Raw genomic sequence first — 20,064 nt, forward strand, 5'->3', positions numbered from 1 at the left:
TCTTAGAATGTGGCCCATCATTAAGTGGCACGATTGTAGTACATACATAAACACTTTTTTCAACTAAGAGTGGGATGGGGAATTGCTTTTGCACAATTATACAGTTGTAGGAGCTGAAAAGAGACTCTGAAAGGCATCTTTGCTTCTGATACTGGAGTATGGAAATGTGGGTGGAAAATAGGGAGAGCAGAGATAAGCCAGGATCCATGGGGACAGACTCTATTACTGCCTCTATCGTGATGCTATATATGTCCTGCAGGAGAAGCTGTGCTTCTAGCATACCCTGCTGCCACACTGGAATGCAGTACCTGCTACTTAGGCCTAGCACATAATAGGCACTCACTAGCAATCACTGGATGTACCAGGACTGTTTATTATGTTGTCTTTACTTTTCCCAATGAGTTGATTTGTTATTTTTTAAAATATACAATGACCTAGTTTTGGATTCTGTTTTATTCCACTGATCAATTTTTCCCCTTTATACAGTAAGTGGCCTTACAGTGTGTTCTGATATTTGCTAAAGTAAATCTCTCTCTCTCTCTCTCTCTCTCTCTCTCTCTCTCTCTCTCTGGGGGTGGGTGGTGGTGGGGATCAAACCCAGGGTCTCACAAATGGTAGGCAAGTACTCTGGACTAAGCTACATCCCCAGTTCTCTCACACTTAAAAAATTTTTTTTCTGGGTTTGATCCCCGTACTGAATATATATATAGAGAGATATACCTTTTTTCCTCATACTGGGCATGGTGGCACACACCTGTAATCCCAGGGGTTACGAATACACCAACAATCTCACCCCTGGAGTCTAAGGAGTCTGAGGCAGCAGGATTGCAAGTTCTAGGCCAGCTTTAGCAACTTAGCAAGACCCTGACCCAAAATAAAAAAATTAAAAGAGCTGGGGGGACTGGGGTTGTGGCTCAGTGGTGAGTGCTTGCCTAGCATGTGTGAAGTACTGGGTTTGATCCTCAGCACCACATGAAAAACAAGTAAATAAAATAGTTATAAAAAAAATAAAGGGGAGGGGAAGGGAGGAATGAAGGACAGCAGAATAAAATAGACATTATTATTGCTATGGGTACATATGTGACTGCATGACCAATGTAATTCTGCAAACTGTACACTCAGAAAAATGAGAAACTATATCCCATCTGATTCAAATGTATGATATGTCAAGATCATTGTACTGTCATTTGTAACTAATTAAAACAAATTTAAAAAAAGAGAGAGAAATAAATAAATAAAAGAGCTGGGGATAGGGATGGAGCTGTAGCTCAGTGATAGAGTGCTTGCCTAGCACATGTGAGGCACTGGGTCCCATCCATAAAAAAATAATAATAAATAAAATAAAGGCATGCTGTCCATCTACAACTGAAAAAAAAAAAACAATTTAAAAAAGAGAGAGAGAGGGGGGCTGGGGATGTGGCTCAAGCGGTAGCGTGCTCGCCTGGCATGCGTGCGGCCCGGGTTCGATCCTCAGCACCACATACAAACAAAGATGTTGCGTCAGCCGAAAACTAAAAAATAAATATTAAAAAATTTTCTCTTTTTCTCTCTCTTTAAAAAAAAATGAAGTGAGGGGCTGGGATTAAAGCTCAGTGGTAGAGTGATTGCCTAGCATATGTGAGGCCCTCGGTTCATTCCTTAGTACCATATGAAAATAAATAAAGATATGTGTCCACCTACAACTAAAATAAATTTTAAAAACATATAGATTCACATTTTTAAATAATATTGTATAACTTTCTTCTTGAGTACTGTGTACTGTGGTGTTTTTTTTTTTTTTTTGGTACCAGGAACTGAAGTCAGGGAAGCTTGTCCACTGAGCCACATCCTCAGCCCTTTTTTTTTTTTTTTTTTTTTTTTTTAGAAACAGGGTCTCACTGAGTTGCTTAGGGCCTTGCTAAGTTTCTGAAGCTAGCTTTGAACTCACAATCCTCCTGGCTCAGCCTCCAGAGCTGATGGGATTATCGGTGTGCACCACTGTATGCAATAAGTACTGTGCATTTTGTGGTTAAATTTACACACCATAGCCTAGTGGTTACAAGGGTAGCATCAATGCTAAACTGCCAGGACTCAAATTTCTACTTGGAAATGTTACTGGCTACTGCTCTGAGGTAAATCATTGAATTTCTCCGCTCCTCAGTATTCTCTGGTAAAAATCATCATTATCATTATCATCTCAAGAGGATTTTGTAGGATTAATACAAAGTGCTTAGAATGGTGTATGTTACCATTATTATCCTAAAAATTTTATAATTTTGTAATTGGAGATTGAAATTGTGCTGGGCATGGTGGCACCCTCCTGTTATATTAGCTACTCTGGTGGTCCAGATGCCAGCCAGGGCATCTTAACAAGATCCTATCTCAAAATTAAAAAGATCCTATCTCAAAATTAAAAAGAAAAAGACCTGGGGATATAGCTTGGTGGTAGAGTGTTCCTGAATTCAATCCCCAGTATTGTAAAAAAAGAGAGGAAAATTTGAAATTGAGATTTACCATTTGAGATGCTTATTACTAGAGTAAAATATGATTTGTTTTCATTATATTTATCATGGATCCAGTTACCTCTCCCAATTGCATTAAGTCTTTATTACTAGAGTCTTTTGGATTTTCTGGTAATACAATCACTTCAGCAATTCAAAGAACTTTATGCTTTCTTTTCAGATGGTTATAGTAATTCACTGTCTTGTCTTACTGCATTCAGTAAAATTTCCAAAATATGTTAAATAAGAAGAAGAATGGCAGACATCTCTGTCTAAATTCTTCCTGAAATATATCTATTTCCTCTAAATTTTAAGTTGGTTGCTGAGGAATTTTAAACTGTAATTTCTTATCATTCTTTAATTTTCCCTTTTATCTGTAGGAAATAAATAAAATTAATAACAACTAGTCTTGACTATTTTTACTCTCTTTTAGGCCCCTTAATTGTGCTTGCCTAAGGTTTACTTTTTTTTGGGGGGGGGGTACTAGAGATTGAACCCAGGGGAGCTACATCCCCAGCCCTTTTTATTTTTTATTTTTTTAATAGTAGACAGGATCTCTCTAAGTAGCTGAGGGTCTTGCTAAGTTGCTGAGGCTGGCCTCAAACTTGCAATCCTCCTGCTTCAGTCTCCTGAATTTACAGGCATGGACCACCATGCCCAGCTACCTATTTTATGATCCCTTTAAAATAACAACTTTTTGGACTTATTCATCTTTTTTAAAATTTTGTTTTTCATTTCTAAATGCTAGCTTCTGTCATAATTATTTTCTGTTTTCTTTTGGTGTCTTTTCTTGGTGTTTTAATAACTTTTAAAAATGAGTACTCCCTTTATTTTTCCTGTGGGTTTTTTTTTTTTTTTTTTTCCTTTTAAGCTTATTACCTTTATGGCAGTTCAGTGGATAATATATGATACAAGGTAATTAAGAAAGTATCCAGTGGTGTACTATTTTTGTTCATTCAACATTTATTTTGGAAATGTGGTGAGTTGTTTTTTCTTTTTTAAAACCAGCTTTATGGGCTGGGGTTGTGGCTCAGTGGTAGAGTGCTTGCCTAGCATTTGTGAGGTGCTAGGTTCAATCCTTAGCACCAGGTAAAAATAAATAGAAAAAGGTATTGTGTTCATCTACAACTAAAAATATTTAAAAAATAAAACCAGCTTTATTGCATTGTAATTTTTGTATTTTTTATTTTTTGATGGTATTGGGGATTGAATCCAGGGCCTCATGCATGCTAAACAAACGCTCTACAACTGAGCTATATCCCCAGCCCTTGCACTGTAATTTTTAAAAAAATTATTTTTAATTTGAAACAGTCTTTTGCTAAGTTGCCCAGGCTGGCCTTGAACTTGAGATCCTCTTACTTCAGCCTCCTGAGTCACTGCGACTACAGGATTCACCACCTTACCCGGCTACTGCATGAGTTTACATACAACAAAGTTGATTAGTTTTGAATTGTAGCATCCTGAGTTTTGAAAGATGTATTCAACTCTGTACCCACCGGGTCAAGACACAAAGTATTCCTAACACCCAGAAATTCACCCCTTCATCTTTGCAGGCACTTCCCCAATCCTGAAACTCAAATACCCCTGTTTTGACACTGTTACATAGCTCTGCCTTTGTTTATTTGTCTGATAACTCTCTTCATTTTTATTTTAAAACTCTATCGCTTTGCTTTAATTGTATTTCTCTTAAGTTATATGTACCTGAATTATTTGATTAATAGCAAAGTGTGACAGTCTTTTTGTTTTTGCTTTTGGTACAGGGGGCACTTTACAGACTGAGCTACATCTTCAGCCCTTTTGTTTTGAAACACAGTATCAATAAGTTGCTTTAGGGCCTCAGGAAATTGCTGAGACTGGCCTTGAACTTGTGATCCTTCTGCTTCAGCCCCTGAAGTGGCTGGGGTTACAAGTGAAGACAACTGTACCCAGCCTGACAGTCTTTTTAATGTGAGGATTCACTTCACTTGTGTTTACTGGTAAAGAGTGATGCTTTTGATTTTATTTTTTCCATCTTACTTGTTTTTGTTTCATTCTAATGTTTTAGGGGGAATAGCACATAACTTTTATTTATATTTCCATGTTATGGAATTTCCAGAAAACAGTTTAGACACAGGGGCTTTTTATGCCCTAAGGAAATAAGAGGGCCTGGAAACCACTCTAGGGGAAGCCATGTTGGACTGACTGGAGCAGAATTGGTTTCCTGGAGCCAGGCGCCATGGCAAACCTGGAAATGTACCATTATCCAAAATAAATAAATAAATAAATAAATATATATTTTTTTTAAATAAGAGATTCACAGGACCCATTATAGAAGGTGTCCCATTTACCAGAGCCAGCATTGAAGTGTCTTGTATTAGGTTTGTGGAAAGAACTTGAAATCATTCTAGAAAAAGCCAATTAGAAAGGTAATTTTTCATTTTAGCTAGCTTTAAGTAGAAAGAGTGGAAACATGAATGAAACAATGGAAGATGAGACTTGTCATTAAGGTCTGTGGAGCCCAGGCAGTGAGGCTCACCTGTAATCCCACTCGGGAGGCTAAGGGAGGAGCACAACTTCCAGGTTAGCCTCATCAATTTAGAGAGACCCTGTCTCAAAAGATTTTCAGGCTACATTTTTCACAGGGTATTATTTGTTTTAAAATGTTTACATTGATGCTGGGGATATAGCTCAGTTGATAGAATACTTGCCTCTCAATGCACAAAATCCTGGGTTTAATCCCCAGCACCACCAAAAAAAAAAAAAAAAAAAGTTGCCTAAAATGTTTACATTGTTGTTAACTCTTCTTTACCTTGATTGAATGGATTGCTATTCACTACTTTTTTCCCTTATTACTTTGGAGTTTTTCATCCTATTATTAGTTATCATCCTCGTCGCTGCTCTCAGATACACATGACTCTTCTAGTATATAAAACAGAATAACTATTTCCAAAATATTATAATGATCTTCTACTTCCTCCCCACCCCAGTGAAATGTGATCTTGAGATTACTTTCACTACCCTTCTTTCCTCCCCCTTTTCTTCCCTGCCTCTCCTCCATTAGACTTCCGGAACACTTTACCTTCCCTTTATCCCTGCCATCTGATTCCAGAGTAAGATAATTTACTTTTCTTAGAATTTCCCTTGCAGTGTGTTCAGTTTCAAGAGTTCTTATTTAGCATGTGGGTTACACATTATAAATAAGTTTGGATATAAATACATAGATCATGGTTCATTACTCCCCGCTGCTTTCTTTCCTCTTTTCTTCATCTTCCCCTGTCTTAAAGTTCTGATTCATTTGTTCCTTAATTAGGGTCGTCTCTTCTCTCAAAAGTCTTTCTCAGATGAAGTATAGTGACTTCAGCAAACTGTCAAATATCTTTTATTCTTCCTTGACTGGGTTCAAGTTGCAGGCCTTTTACTCATTAACCTTCATTCACTTTTGCTGCCTTTTAACTTCTAGGGTTGCAGATGAGAATAAAGACCTTGAAGCCTGTCAGGTGGTGCACACCTGTAATCCAAGCGGCTCCTGAGGCTCCCGAGTTCAAAGCCAGCCTCAGCAACAGAGAGGTGCTAAGCAACTCAGTGAGACCTTGTCACTATATAAAATACAAACTAGGGCTGCGGATGTGGCTAAGTGATTGAGTGCCCCTGAGTTCAATCCCTGATACAAAAAAAAAAAAAAAAAAAAAAAAAGAAAAAAGAAAAAGAAAGAAAGAAAAGAAAAGAAAGAAAGAAAAGAAAAAAAGTCCTTGATTTCTGACAGAAAAAGTGTGTAGGACTCTTAGGTCTTTCCAGTTTCCTTACCTGTTACGGCTGTGTGTCTTTTTCTATCAATCTGGTCTGGAATTTAAGTCTTTTTCCAGCACATAGAAATGTCATCTATTATTTAATCATGACCTCTTCTTTCCTGTTCCCTTTCTTCTGGAACCCAGTGTGTTGCAGACCTCCTGGGTCTGTTTCAGTCTCTCATCTTTCACTACCAGACATGCATATCTACATTTTTATTGTACATTTTGAGATATTCTATTTCATTTTCTGGACCCATTTTTTGGGGGTTTCAGCAGTAGCTGTCCTCTCTTTTGGTACCTTTGGTACTGTTATCACATTTTCTAGTTCAAGGAAATCTTTTGTGTTTGAGCTTCATACTCACCTCCTTCGGGTCCTCATATTTTCTGTTAGGCATTCATCAGTTTCTGCAAACATGTCTATTTGCTCTCTGGTTTGTCTGTATTTTCCCAGCTTCAAAAGCTGAGAAATGCAATCCACTAGTAGGTTTTTTTGTTTGTGGCTCTTTTTTTGTTTGTTTTTGGTGGCAGTGTTGGGGGATGGTCAGGGAGACTGCAAAGTTATTGATTGTCCTTGAGAAGCAGGTTGTTTCTGGAACTTGTTTTATTCCTGAAGATCCTTGTCCTTGGCTCTGAGACTGTCCTCCAGAACTTGTCTGCAGGGAATTCTTTGCTGGGAGTCCAGTAGAGCCCAGTGAGAGGGGAAGTGGAAGGATGAGCCTCATTAGGATTGCCAACTACCCGAATCTTCCCGCAACTTCTCCCCACCACTCTGGTAGTCTATGTGTTATTGACAAATACTTATTTGATAATCATCAAAAGACTCAGAAACCATTAACAGTAGTTGCCTCTGGGAACTACCACTAGAATGTGGTGAGGAAGAGGTTTATATCAGGATTTTTATTTATTTATTTATCTATTTTTACACTTCTGGGGATTGAACCTACTGAGCCACATTCTCAGCCCTTTTTTTTAAAATTTTTTTATTTTGAGAATTTTGAAACGGGATCTCACTAAGATGCTGAGGCTGACCTCAAAATTACAATCCTCCTGCCTCAGCCTCCCAAATTACTGGGATAGTAGGCATGTGCCCCCATGCCCAGCTATTGACTATGTTGTAGGATGTTTAGCAGCATCTTTGGTCTCTTCCCACTAGCATCTATCTCCTCCTTACTTTTGACCACCAAAACTGTTTCCAAGGCAGGGAGTACAGCTGAGTAGAGAGCATGAAATTAGTATGAACAAGGCTCAGGACTTGATGACAGTACTAAAAAAAGAAAAAAGAAAAAGTTTCCACACAAACTCCCGAATGTCCCCTAAGGGGCAGAGTTCCCCCCTGGTTGAGAACCACTGCTGTATACCCTTTATTTTTTTAATATTTATTTTTTAGTTTTAGGTGGACACAGTATCTTTATTTTATTTTTATATGGTGCTGAGAATTGAACCCAGTGCCCCACGGATGCTAGGTGAACACGTTACCACTTGAGCCACATCCCTAGCCCCGCTGTATACCCTTTCTATAACTGTAGCTTCTATTTGATTTTTTAATCACGTACATACACCATTTCTATAATTAAACACTTCACAGAGGTCACAGACAGAGAAGGAAATGTGAAGCTGTGGTGAGGAAATAGAAAATGTACAGTAAAGGATAGGGAACTAAATTAGCAAAGTAGGAAGAAATTTGGATATATGTAAAAAAAAGTAGAGACAGAGTGAGTGAACAAGGATCAGAAACAGGAACATGAAGACCCACATTCTTCTGTCACTGAGGCCCCAGTACTACAGAGTTCCAAGATCCAGTAACATACTGCAGGGCTCCCAACTGCCTCATGTGTCCTCATAATAAACACTCCTTTTCCTAGTCTGTTCTTACAAAGTCCTAGGAGATTTAGTGCTCACCCAAAGGCAGGCTGCCACTGTACAGGCCAGTACCCCGTTCACACTTCTTAGCCCCACATTTTACGGTGGACTCTGATCAAGCAAAACAATAAGAGTAACGAGTAGGTTGAAAATACAGCTTATTAAAACTATAGAAAGGACGTTAGAAAACTCTTCTTGGAAAGAAAAAACATACATCCATAAGAACTGGCTACTAATTCCTCAAAATTGCCATATGCAGGAGAAGAAGACTGTTGTATGATTGTAGATCAGGACAAAAGTTACAACGATACGTATTTGGTTCCAAATAAAATGTTTTTTTCAATAAGAAAGATTGGAAATGAGTGCTTGACCAGTAGTGAGGTCCCCATCTCTGCAAGTGTTCATAGGGTGGTTCCTGCAGTAGGCATAAATTTGGACCAGATCTTTTATCCTCCTTCTAGCTATATAATTCTAGAAATGGATAAACAAGACAATAAACCAAATTAACCCTCATAATAAGCAGAAATATCTCAGGGTCAAGTGACATGATAGTGCATGTGAGTTTAGAGAAGTGTGGCTCATGGAAGAATTGAGCAATAAGTCAAGATATCAAGTGGTTCAGCATCTTCCTTTGCCACTGGTCTGCTGACATTTCCCTACAGAATTACTCAGAACTCTGGGCTGCAAGAGATAAGGAAACCTAACTTTGACTTAAGCAAAAAGGGAATTTATTAGCTTTCATAACTGAAAAGCTCAGAAGGTGGATCTAGCTCTGCATGATTTCAAATTAAGGCTTCATCTCTCTGGATACCTAACTCTGTTTCCCTCCTGTAACCAAAACCAGCTTGGAATTTAAAACCATCTTTTTTTTTTTTTTTTTTTACGTTTATTTTATTTATTTTTATGTGGTACTGAGGTTCGAACCTAGAGTCTCACACATGCTAGGTGAGTGTCCTACACGGAGCCATAACCCCAGCCCCAGAATTCCATTTTTTTTTTTTTTTAAAGAGAGAGAGAGAGAGAGAGAGAGAGAGAGAGAGAGAGAGAGAGAGAGAGTTTTAATATTTATTATTTTAGGAGAGAAAGAATTTTAATATTTATTTTCTAGTTTTCAGAAAAACTAGGATCCAACCTGGGCCGCACGCATGCCAGGCGAGCGCGCTACCGCTTGAGCCACATCCCCAGCCCAAACACAATGCCTTTATTTTTATGTGGTGCTGAGGATCGATAAAACCATCTTGACAGACTGCAAAGCAAAGTCAAAGATGGAGGGGCCTTAGCTAGATGATTCCAAGTCCCCTTCGCAACTATAAGTAATTCCTTAAGTTTTGTCATTGAATCTTTGTCTCAAAAACCATTCTTGTTTGGGTCTTAAGTTTATTTCTATTCTCTAAGCTGAGATCTCAGGAAGAGAGGGAAAGTTGGGTCCCCAGAAGTCCTAGTGGCTTCCTTAAGTATCTGCCCCTGAAGTTGCTTGAGACAGGGGACCCCTGGCTGGAATCATACACCATTAAGGCAATGGATCCCACCAAGAAAAGCACCTGGAGCTATGGAAAGGGAAAGGAATGTCAGCAATGACAAGCTGACCAGCTAAAGATGTGAGTATATTCTTAGTTTCAGAGACCAGTTGGGAAGCTGTCATGGTTCTGGTGTTCATCCTTCAGGAGTTAGGCCAGAGTACGAACTTTGGTGATGGAGACAAGGTAAGAAAGTAAGAAAAAAATGAAGGGTCATAGAGGAGAAAGAAGGCAAAGGAAGTTCAAACCACACATGTTGCATCCATCCATGAAAAATAAAATCGTTTTAAAGAAACTCAATTTGAGAGCGACTGCAAGAGGACAGTCATATCACCCGGCTTCTCATAAGATGGAGTCCGCTAAGTTAGCGAACGAGTGAGAAGGTTGCAGCGCCTGAGCTGGACTCTGGGGCGGCCTAAACAGTAGGACTACAACTCCCAGGATGCCGCGGAGGCGAGCAGTATTACGACTACGCAGAGGTGGCAGTAATACCGTGCCTTGCCCCTTGGGGGCGCTGGCGTCTAATTCTGGGTGCTGAGGGTAGTGCCTGGGAGAACGGGTCTAGGGGCTGAAGTCCGCCTCCTGCGCTTGGAGCGTTGGAGCCCTCAGCCCTGATTCCTGGCTGGTACCAGATCCCCGCCTCTTCAAGGTTAGCTCTCACGATTTCCTAGCTCGCACACTCTGAGCCATCTTCAGAAACGCAGCAGCTCTCAGAACTCCACATCCTGCTGCCGGTGGCTACCCGCATCCGTTGTCCGCCCCCTAACCACCTTCCCTCCTACGCAGCCCAGCTGCCTGTTCTTACTGCGACCTGGGCGTCTCCTGGGGAGGCCCAGGTTGTGATCCTCTGAAGTCTAGGGACCCAAGGGCATTTTGTTTCTAGTGAGGGTGTCCCCTTCTCATTGTGACCATCCGACCAGTCGAGAATCAAGCGCAGGGTTCCCTGCTCTGTGGTTTTTCTTTGGGACTCATACTGAAGTGGGAAGGAGTGAAGCTTGGAAGTGAAAACCTCAGCTTCCCCTTTCTTCTGCCCCTCAAACCCCAGGTCTGTCAAGCTGGACTTAACGTCTACAGAGGCCCTAGAAGGAGATGGCCTACAGCTCAGACTCAACGTGATTTTTAACCCTGAGCCTGAGGTGGTTGGAGCTTTTGCCAGAGTGAGGGATGGATCATAGATGGGCTACAGGAAAGGTGGAAGAGGCCCCGCTACTGGAGTGCAAGAACTAAGCAGTGTGCCAGAGACTGTGTTGTTACCAGGGCAACGAAGCTGACTACCTGGACCCATTCGGAGCTAGGTTGTATTATTGTGGTAGAGATTGAGAGGGGGGGTTGTTTCGAGTGCTAACCGGAAAGAAGAGGATGTGATAGATGGTGGCTCTCCATCTCCTCCCTACTGGGGATTGAAGGAGGACCTTGCACATGCTAGGCCAGTGTTCTATCACTGAGCTACATACCCAGCAGTTTTTTTTTTTTTTTTGTTGTTGTTGTTGTTTTGGTATTGGGGTTGAACTCAGGGGTACTCAACCACTGAGCGATATTCGCATTCCCAGCCTTATTTTGTATTTTATTTAGAGGCAGGGTCTCACTGAGTTGCTTAGCACTTCGCCGTGATGAGGCAGGCTTTGAACTCACAATCCTCCTGTCTCAGCCTCCTGAGCCAGTGGGATTACAGGTGTGCGCCACCCCGCCCGACACCAGCAGCCCTTTTTAGTTTTTGTTTTTTTTAATTGTATCCCAGGACCTTGCTAAGTTGCCCAGGCTGACCTCAAACTTGAGATCTTCCTGCCTCAGCTTCCCCAATAGCTGGGATCATACACATGTGTCATCATTCCCACCCTAAGCATATAAAATCTATCACCTTCTCTCCATCCCCACTGCTACTGCCACCAATTTCTCTCAAAGTTTGTAACGTCTTCCTAAAAGCCTCCTGGCTTCAGTGCTGCAGACCTCCAGATCTACACAGAAGCCAGGGGAGTTAGTGCCTCTCTACCATATCTGTGTTCATCCCTTGCTTTAAACCCTCAGTGACTCCCCTCTACCTCATCTCCAGGATGAAGTCCAAACTTCTTGGTGTGGCTTATAGGCCCCATGTGATCTGGCTTCTGTCTCCCACCAGCCTTATATTACCATTTCCCCTTTCATATCCCTCCAGCCCTGGTGGATGAATTTCCATCAGCTCCTCCAAAGAAGCCCTTTGCCATATGGTTCCCTCTGCTCTTCTGTTGTGATTCATACTACGTATTATGTTCCTGCTTATAGTTTCAACTATAAGCTCCTCCAGAGTATTCTATTTTTCTCTTATTTTAATAATTATTGAGAACTCTCTTCTCCATGTTTTACATTTGGTAATTCATTTAAGTCACACAACATCCTTTTAAAAATAGACATTAAGCCTGGGCATGGTGGCACATGCCTGTAATCCCAGCAGCTCCTGAGGCTGAAACAGGAGGATCACTGGTTCAAAGCCAGCCTCAGCAACCGCGAGGTGCTAAGCAACTCAGTGAGACCTGTCTCTAAATAAAAAACAAAATAGGGCTGGGGATGTGGCTCAGTGGTTGAGTGCCCCTGAGTTCAATCCCTAGTACACCCCCCGCAAAATAAAAATAGACATCAATATCCTCTTCATCTTGAAAACCTGAACTCAGTCTGGGCACAGTGGTAGACACCTGTAGTTCCTGCTACTCAGGGGGTTGAGGCAGGAGGATCACAAGTTCAAGGCTAACGTGAGCAACTTAGCAAGACCCTGTCTCAATATAAAATTTTCAAAAAGAAAGGGGCTGGGTGAGGCATGGTGACACACACTTGTAATACCAACCACTCAGGAGGCTGAGCCAGGAGGATCAAAAGTTCTAGGCCAACCTCAGCAACTTGGTAAGGCATATAAGAGAATCAGAAAGACTGTGCCTCAAAATAAAAAAATAAAAAGGGCTTGGGCCTACCATGCATGAAGCCCTAGGTTTGATCCTCATTACCGCAAAGAGAAAGAGGGGGGGAGGCGGGAATGAATGAGACTGAGGCTCAGTTGCTCAAGAACACACAGTTGGTGGTGGCAGGGGTAGAATTAGACGTTGACCTCAGATGGTCAGGCTCCGAAGCCCACGGTTCTAATGTCAATGCTAACCTGCCTATTGTGGCATGCTATATAGTACAGGAAGCTAGAGTTAAGAATAAAGCAGATGATGGGTGGAGAGGGAGGGCATATTAGATAGGGATTAAAATGAAAGTGGTAACAGGCAAAGCTGTTGCCAGGACCATAAGTGACAACTGAGAAATTGAAGTAGAATAGGATGGAGTGAACTGTTGCCATAGTGATGAAGAAAAGGCCAGAAGAAGTGTACAACAGGGGTATAGGTGAACTCATGAGGCATGAGGGGATTGATAGGGGAACTGATGGAGGAGCTAGGCCAGCAGATTGTAAGCAGGCGGTAGCACAGTTACAGAGGTCATGGGGCTGGTGAGCTTGCTGACCCAGGGACAATGAGCTGGCCCTGAGTGCAAATCCTGGGAATGTTCTAGCAGCAGCAAAAGCAGCTGAGGAGCTGAGCTCCAGCCCTCTATCCCTAGCACCTACTTCTGGAGTCCCTCTTGGTCCTTCTTCTGCAGCTAGGAATCCCCAGAAATGATCTGTGTGGATGGCAGCACACACCCCCACTCTTGTGGGGCCTGTTGTTTGTAGACTTCTAGGTAAAAACCGAAACACTTTTTGAAAAGTTTTATTTCAAAATACGACAGAGACAGCAGCATAGAGACAATATTGTCCTGTCAGGATTCTCAGGTTAGAAGCCAGGTTTGGGTCCCTCAGGTCATAGGTCCTAGGACCCTTCCAGCCTATGAACTCCCCAAAATGATTCTTACCCACATCCTCTCAGGTGCTTAGACCTGCCACAGTACCCACTTCCTGTGCCTGAAGAGACACTGAGGTGCAGGGTAGGCTGTGAGGGAGGGGATTGAGGGGAATCTGGTTGAACTCCGGAAGGAGAAAGAGGTGACAACCTGGGAGTGTGAGGGCTGAGAAGAACAAATAGAAAAAAGAAGTGGGGAGGGGGCCACTGTCTTTGCTTCCTCTATTCTCAGGAAGCCTTGGGCCTACCATACCCTGAGATGTCTCCCTCGCCGCTCAGATAGGAAATTCTGGGTAGGTCACCACCTGTGACTGGGTAATAGCTGGCAGTCCTTGGGTGTGGTTGGAAAACAGGCATGCCCCTGGCAGGGCAGCAAGAGTCCTTGTGACAAAGAGGTGGCAGTGCATGGCCACTGCTCCAGGCCCTCCTCCTCAGCTGGGTGCAGGCTGGCTGTTGGCATAGGCCTGATCTGGGAAGGAAGCCCGGGCTCTGCGTGTCTGGGCACACACTGAGGCATAGAGCTCTGGCTCAGGGCTGGCAGCCTGGGGCTTTGACTCGGAGTCCAGCACCACCTCTGAGTACTTGATGGGGGTCACAGGACTGGTGATCCGGCCCTGAGGAGGCCGCAGCTGCAGGCTGGTGTAGCACATCACCTCCTCTGCAGCCTGGAAATGAAGGCTGTCAGAGTTCACTGAACCCTTGGAAAAGACCCCCATGTCCTTCTCTCCCTTCTTCTTCAGCACCATCTGACTCACCCTGGTAGGACCTCCCGGGGATGGATCCTGCTGGTCTGGTCCTGGCTCTTGAGACAGCCGTCCTTGGGCAGGGAACAGAACTCTGGTCAGCTTCTTGTTCCTCCTTCTACATACCCCCGACCCACCCACCGGGACCTGGCCCCTGTGCCTGTCCCTCCTCCGAAGCACCCTACCTGTCTGTAGATAGTGTAGGTTCCCATACAGGGGGACCTCTTCCACAGACCCTCCAGAACTGCAACACAGAATTGGGGGATAAGCGGGACTCCTTGGTAAGGAGGAACTCTAAGTTAACCCATCCCTTTTGTCCCCCACTCACCGTCCCTGCCCTGGCTGGCTCTTGCTCCGGCCACTGGTCCACTGGGACAACAGTGCAGCCAGTGAGATGAGAAGCATCAGTGTCACAGCTCCTAAGAGGGCCCACAGTCCCCAGGCCTGGGTTATGGAAGGGATTCCTGTGGATATGACAGGGTTGGGGTGGTGGGGGTTGTTACCGCCCAGCCACCTATCTCTACCTTTGCCAGCAAGTGGGACATGGAGCCACATGACCCCTCCCCCAGAAACCCCTGCCCCGCCCAGCTCACCCAATGCTAGTAGATCCGTGCAGTTGTCACCTCTGCTCATGACTGCTGATGTGAGAGTTGGGTCCATAAACACACTGCCCTGAGCTGGCCAGCCCAGCTCATGGCTGGACAGCTGCCACAGCCCCCCTTACTCCCATCCCTCCCTGGGTCTGGCCCCCACAGCTCAACATCCCCAGTACTGAGGGTGGCAAAGTTGCTGGTTTCCCGGAAGGAAGGGGGAGGGGAAGGATGATCTTGAAAGAACAAAGACCCCGCCCTGTGCCTGCACCTGCACCACTCTGCAGTTCCTGAGTTCCCTCCACACTCAGGCTGAGTCCCCTTCACCCAAGAACACCTGCAGGCCCAAATGTTCTGTGCCATGTGTAGGTGAGCCCATAAGGACCAAGGGGCAGAAGTGGCATGAGACATGACCAAAAGGACAGGAGCCCCCATCCCATCTGCCACTTTATGTCCACTTGTTCTGTCTAACTCTGAGTCATGAATGGATGAGAATGTATTCCTTAATGAGCATGCTGTCAAGCGCAGTGGCCTTGGGGTGCCTGCAGTCTCATCACAGTCTAAGGTTGACTGAGAGAAAATATTTGCATGAGGCCCTGGGTTCCATTCCTAGCAACCTGAAAAAAAATATAATTATTGTCATTGTTATTACTACTATTATAGTGGGGGGAGAATAAGGAAGCTAGGTTCCCACCCCAACCTTTTTTTTTTTTTTTTGGTATTAGGGATTGAACCTAGGGTACTTTACCACTGAGCTGTATCCCCAGACTTATTTATTTTTATTTTGAGACAAGATGCTCAGGCTGTTCTCAACCTTGGTGATCCTCTTGCCTCAACTTCCCAAATTGCTGGGATTATAGGTGTGATCCACTCTGGATCCATTTGACCCATTTCATCCAAACTGTTCCTAAGAACTCTCATTTCATTTAATTGTATTAAAGGAATTTCTGAACCAGGACTGTTCTAGCAAACTTATCTCAGTCTTTGCACTTGTTCTTTTTTCTTTTTGGTACCAGGAATTGAACTCAGGGACACTCATCCACTGAGCCACATCCCCAGCTCTAGTTTGTATTTTATTTAGAGACAAGGTCTCACTGAGTTGCTTAGTGCCTCACTTTTTGCTGAGGCTGGCTTTGAACTCGTGTTCCTCCTGTCTCAGCCTCTGGAGCTGCTGGGATTACAGGCGTGCTCCACAGCCGCTGGGTGTACTTGTTCATTTTGAGGGAGTGCCAACCCTGAATATAAATTTAAATTTAGATTCAAACTACAGTGGCCTGCCAAGGCTAGGAATAAATAGAGAAGTCCTGTCCTTTTGTTGCAGACAGGAAGGGAGTGTATTGTCTGTATAGGCCTTAAAAAATAAAATAAAATAAAATTCAGCTGTCTTTTTATTTGTTATCACCATATTTCAACAATTTTTAAAAATGTCAATGACAAAATACTCTTCACAAAAAAATATTTTGTAAATCTTAGTTCTAAATTGTTGTAGTCACTGATAAGTTTTAATGCTATATAAGCTTCAAATAAGCATATTTTTTTTTGCTCCAAATTGGCACATTTTTTAAAAACATTGTAATATACATGGAAGTTTACACTCCCACGCACCCCCCCCCCCCCGCCTTGGAACCCCAGGTCACTTAACCACTGAGCTAAGTCCCCAGCATTTTTTTTTTTTTTAGTTGTAGGACACAATACCTTTATTTTATTTATTTGTGTGGTGCTGAGGATCAAACCCAGTGCCCCATGCATGCAAGGCAAGCGCTCTACCACTGAGCCACTACCCCAGGCCACATTTTTAGTTTTTTGAGACAGTCTCACTAAATTGCCTAGGGCCTCACTAATTTGCTGAGGCTGGCCTTGAAATTGCAATCCTCCTGCCTCAGGCTCCTGAGTCACTGGGATTACAGGCTTTGGCCACCTCGCCCAGCAATCCAGAGAATTTTCACTTATGCAATAGCCCTTGACACAAGCTGACTTGTCTATGTGTGTTTAAATCTAGAATTAGTTCTTAACAGTTTGGAATTGTTCAAATTTGCTTTGAGTGCAATGTCTGTCTCCAGCCCCAAAGATAGCTACATATTTCTGTATTTAAAATAAACAATGAGCTGGGTTTAGTGGCACATGCCTGTAGTTCCAGCTACTCAGAAGGCTTAGACAGGCAGATCACTTCAGCTAGGAGTTTGAGGCAATCTGGAAAACATGGCGAATACACCATCTGAAAATAAATATATTGATTTAAAAATAAATAAAATAAACAATGAGAGGCTGGCTGACGGTAACTCAGTGGTAACGCATGTGCTTCTTATGCTTGAAGACCTGGATTCAATCCCCAGAACAAATAAATAAATAAATAAACAAAATAAACAACTATAGCACCCTGATTGTAAAATCGAAGAAACTGAACTTGAGTTCTTATAATTCTCTCATTCTAGGTGACCTGTTGAGGTTTATTTATGTGGTATTTAAATTTTCTGGAATTCACTGTGAAATGGGACTTTTGTGAGTCTTTGCCAAATTTATTCTTATGTTTAAGATTTTCCTATTTGTATACCTGTTGCTTCACATGAAAAGAACTTTTTGAAATAATATTTAATTAAATAATATTTAAGGGGCTGGGGATGTGGCTCAAGCAGTAGCGCGCTCGCCTGGCATGCGTGCTGCTCAGGTTCGATCCTCAGCACCACATACAAACAAAGATGTTGTGTCCGCCGAAAACTAAAAAATAAATATTAAAATTCTCTCTCTCTCTTAAAAAATAATAATAAATAATAATATTTAATATTTAATAATATTAATTAAATTTATTTTAATCAACTTCAGTGAAAGTCAACAAATCTGGTTATACTTCTATTGAATACAAATAAGATTATTTTTGACAAATTTGCCAAAGTTAAGAATCAAAAAAAGAAATCATGACCCTATTCAGCATTCCAACAGATTAATATGTGGATACAGACTGGGAGTGGTGGTACATGCCTGCAATCCCAGCAATTGGGGAGGTTGATTGTAAGTTCAAGGCCAGCCTCAGCAATTTAATGAGAACCTGTCTTAAAATAAAAATTAAAAAAGGGTTGGGGATGTGGCTTAGAGGTTAAGTGCCCCTGGATGGTTCAATCCCTAGTACCACACACACACACACACACAAAAAAAAAAAAAAAAAAAGAATTATAAACTCATTTTCATTTATTGTCCTGTAATATTTATTTGATTTAAAATTGTTAACTATATCTATTTTATACTGATCTGATTATATGTGGAGTTCAATAATAAAAAATGTTCACTGTTTTTTAAAAAATATTTATTTTTTAGTTATATTTCACACAATACCTTTCTTTTTATTTATATGTGGTGCTGAGGATCAAACCCAGGGCCTCCCATGTGCTAGGGGAGTGCTCTACCGTTGAGCCACAACCCCAGCCCTATCTGCATTTCTTTTCTGGCCCTTATTATTTGTTTCATTTTGTGATTATTACTGAAAGTAATTTTGTCACAGAGAATTTAATTTATTTCTTTTCTTCTTCTTTTTTTTTTTTTTTTTTGGTATTGGGTATTGAACTTGGGGACTTGCATATGCTTGGCAAGTGCTCTATCAGTGAACTACATCTGTAGCCCTAGAGGAAACATTTTTAAAATGATTCTTTTGATCTGGGTGTGGTGGCACACACCTATAATCCCAGCAGCTCTGGAGGCTGAGGCAGAAGAATTGCAAGTTCAAAGCCAGCCTCAGCAATTTAGTGAAGTCCTAAGGAATTTAGCAAGACTCTGTCTCAAATAAAAAATAAAAAGGGCTGGGGTTGTGGCTCAGCTTTTAAGTGCCCCTGGGTTAAATCCCCAGTACAAAACAAAAACAAAAACAGAGATCCACTTGAAGCTAGGCATGATGGCACATTTCTGAAATTCTAGGGACCTGGGAGGCTGAGGCATCCTGGGCAGCTTAATGAGACCATGTCTCAGAAATAAAAAATAAAAAGCTCTAGGGATGTAGCTCTGTCATAAAGCACCCCTGATTTAGTCCCCAGTTCAAAAAAAAAAAAATTCATTTGAGTGTAAAGTATACTAAGTATACCATTGACTCCTTATCAAAATTGATAATTTTCAGTTTTTTTTTAAATTTAAAATTCCAATTTTAAAATCCTGATTGGTTAAGATTGGTTAATTCTTTTGAAAGAATCAAAAGATCCAGCAACAGTGGACCTGAGTTCCTAAAGGTAACAGTCACCTGGCACTCATTTATCTCATCATAACTGGTCTCAACTGGTATTTAGGTCAACTGAGCCAACCCACTTATATTAAGGGTTTGGACTTCCTTACTCTCCTACCCAGGCTGCCTCCAGGTAATCAATTAGACTCTGACTATTTCCCTGAGTGCAGATCTCTCCCTGCCCTGCCCTGTCCTCACTCCCTTTTGGAAAAACAAGAAGATACACCCATATTTTATTCATTTATTTGACACATATATACCTATTGTCGGCCATATGCCAAGCTCTGGAGATAGAAATGTGAAAGGAACATGTTTCTTTCTTCAGAGAACCTTTGGTCTAGTTGGGAAGATGGCCTTGTGTATCCCAGAAAATTAAAAGGCAATGTGGAATATAGAGTGGAACACCGTGCTGCCTGAAAAAGTGGAAGGCAGAAGGGTGAGCAATGGTGAGGCAGGTGGTATGGAGATAGGCAGAAAGGGTTGGAATCTCTCCTCTGCCTCTTCTTACCTGATTCATAGTTGACTTAAATTTCTGAATCCATAGTTTCTTCATCTCCCACCCCTTTGTACTAGAGATTGAACCTTAGGGTGCTCTACCATTGACTTAACATCCCCACCCCTTCTCAATTTATTTATTTATTTTTAAATTTTGAGACAGAGTCTCACCAAATTGCCTCCAACATGTGATCTTCCTGCCTCAGTCTCCTGAGTCCGCTGGAAGACTGCAGGCGTGCACCCATGCACCCAGCTTCTTTATTCTTTAAAATAGCCTAATTATATTTTTGAGGGGTGGTTGTGAACATTCATTGATTTCATTGAATTATTCATTGAATGCCTGTTAGTGCCAGGTGCTGTGCTAGGCATTGGGATAAAACAGGAAAATAGAGACGAGGTTCCTACTCTTGTGGGACTAATATTCTAGTGGTACTGAAGAAAGTAAAATTGTTGCACCAAGGAATGAATTAGAAACTGTTAAGGGTTCTGAACGAAGGGAAGGAACACACTTGAGCTCAGAACTGAAGGGTATGTAGAAGTCAACTTTGTGGCAAGGAAAGGACTATGGA

General features: G+C 42.1%; 1 protein-coding gene across 1 annotated transcript; it reads right to left on the reverse strand.

The window, feature by feature from the left end:
- Window positions 1-13,321: 13,321 nt before the first annotated feature.
- Sit1 (signaling threshold regulating transmembrane adaptor 1) lies at window positions 13,322-14,984 on the reverse strand. Its single transcript, XM_027930886.2, is given in 6 exon segments — window positions 13,322-14,131; window positions 14,222-14,283; window positions 14,395-14,453; window positions 14,538-14,673; window positions 14,803-14,860; window positions 14,863-14,984. Coding segments are annotated over 6 exon segments (591 nt in total). The 5' UTR covers window positions 14,905-14,984; the 3' UTR covers window positions 13,322-13,897.
- Between the last annotated feature and the right edge of the window lie 5,080 nt (window positions 14,985-20,064).

The sequence above is a fragment of the Marmota flaviventris genome, chromosome 13 (assembly GCF_047511675.1).
Source record: "Marmota flaviventris isolate mMarFla1 chromosome 13, mMarFla1.hap1, whole genome shotgun sequence".
NCBI classification, from domain to species: Eukaryota; Metazoa; Chordata; class Mammalia; order Rodentia; family Sciuridae; genus Marmota; species Marmota flaviventris.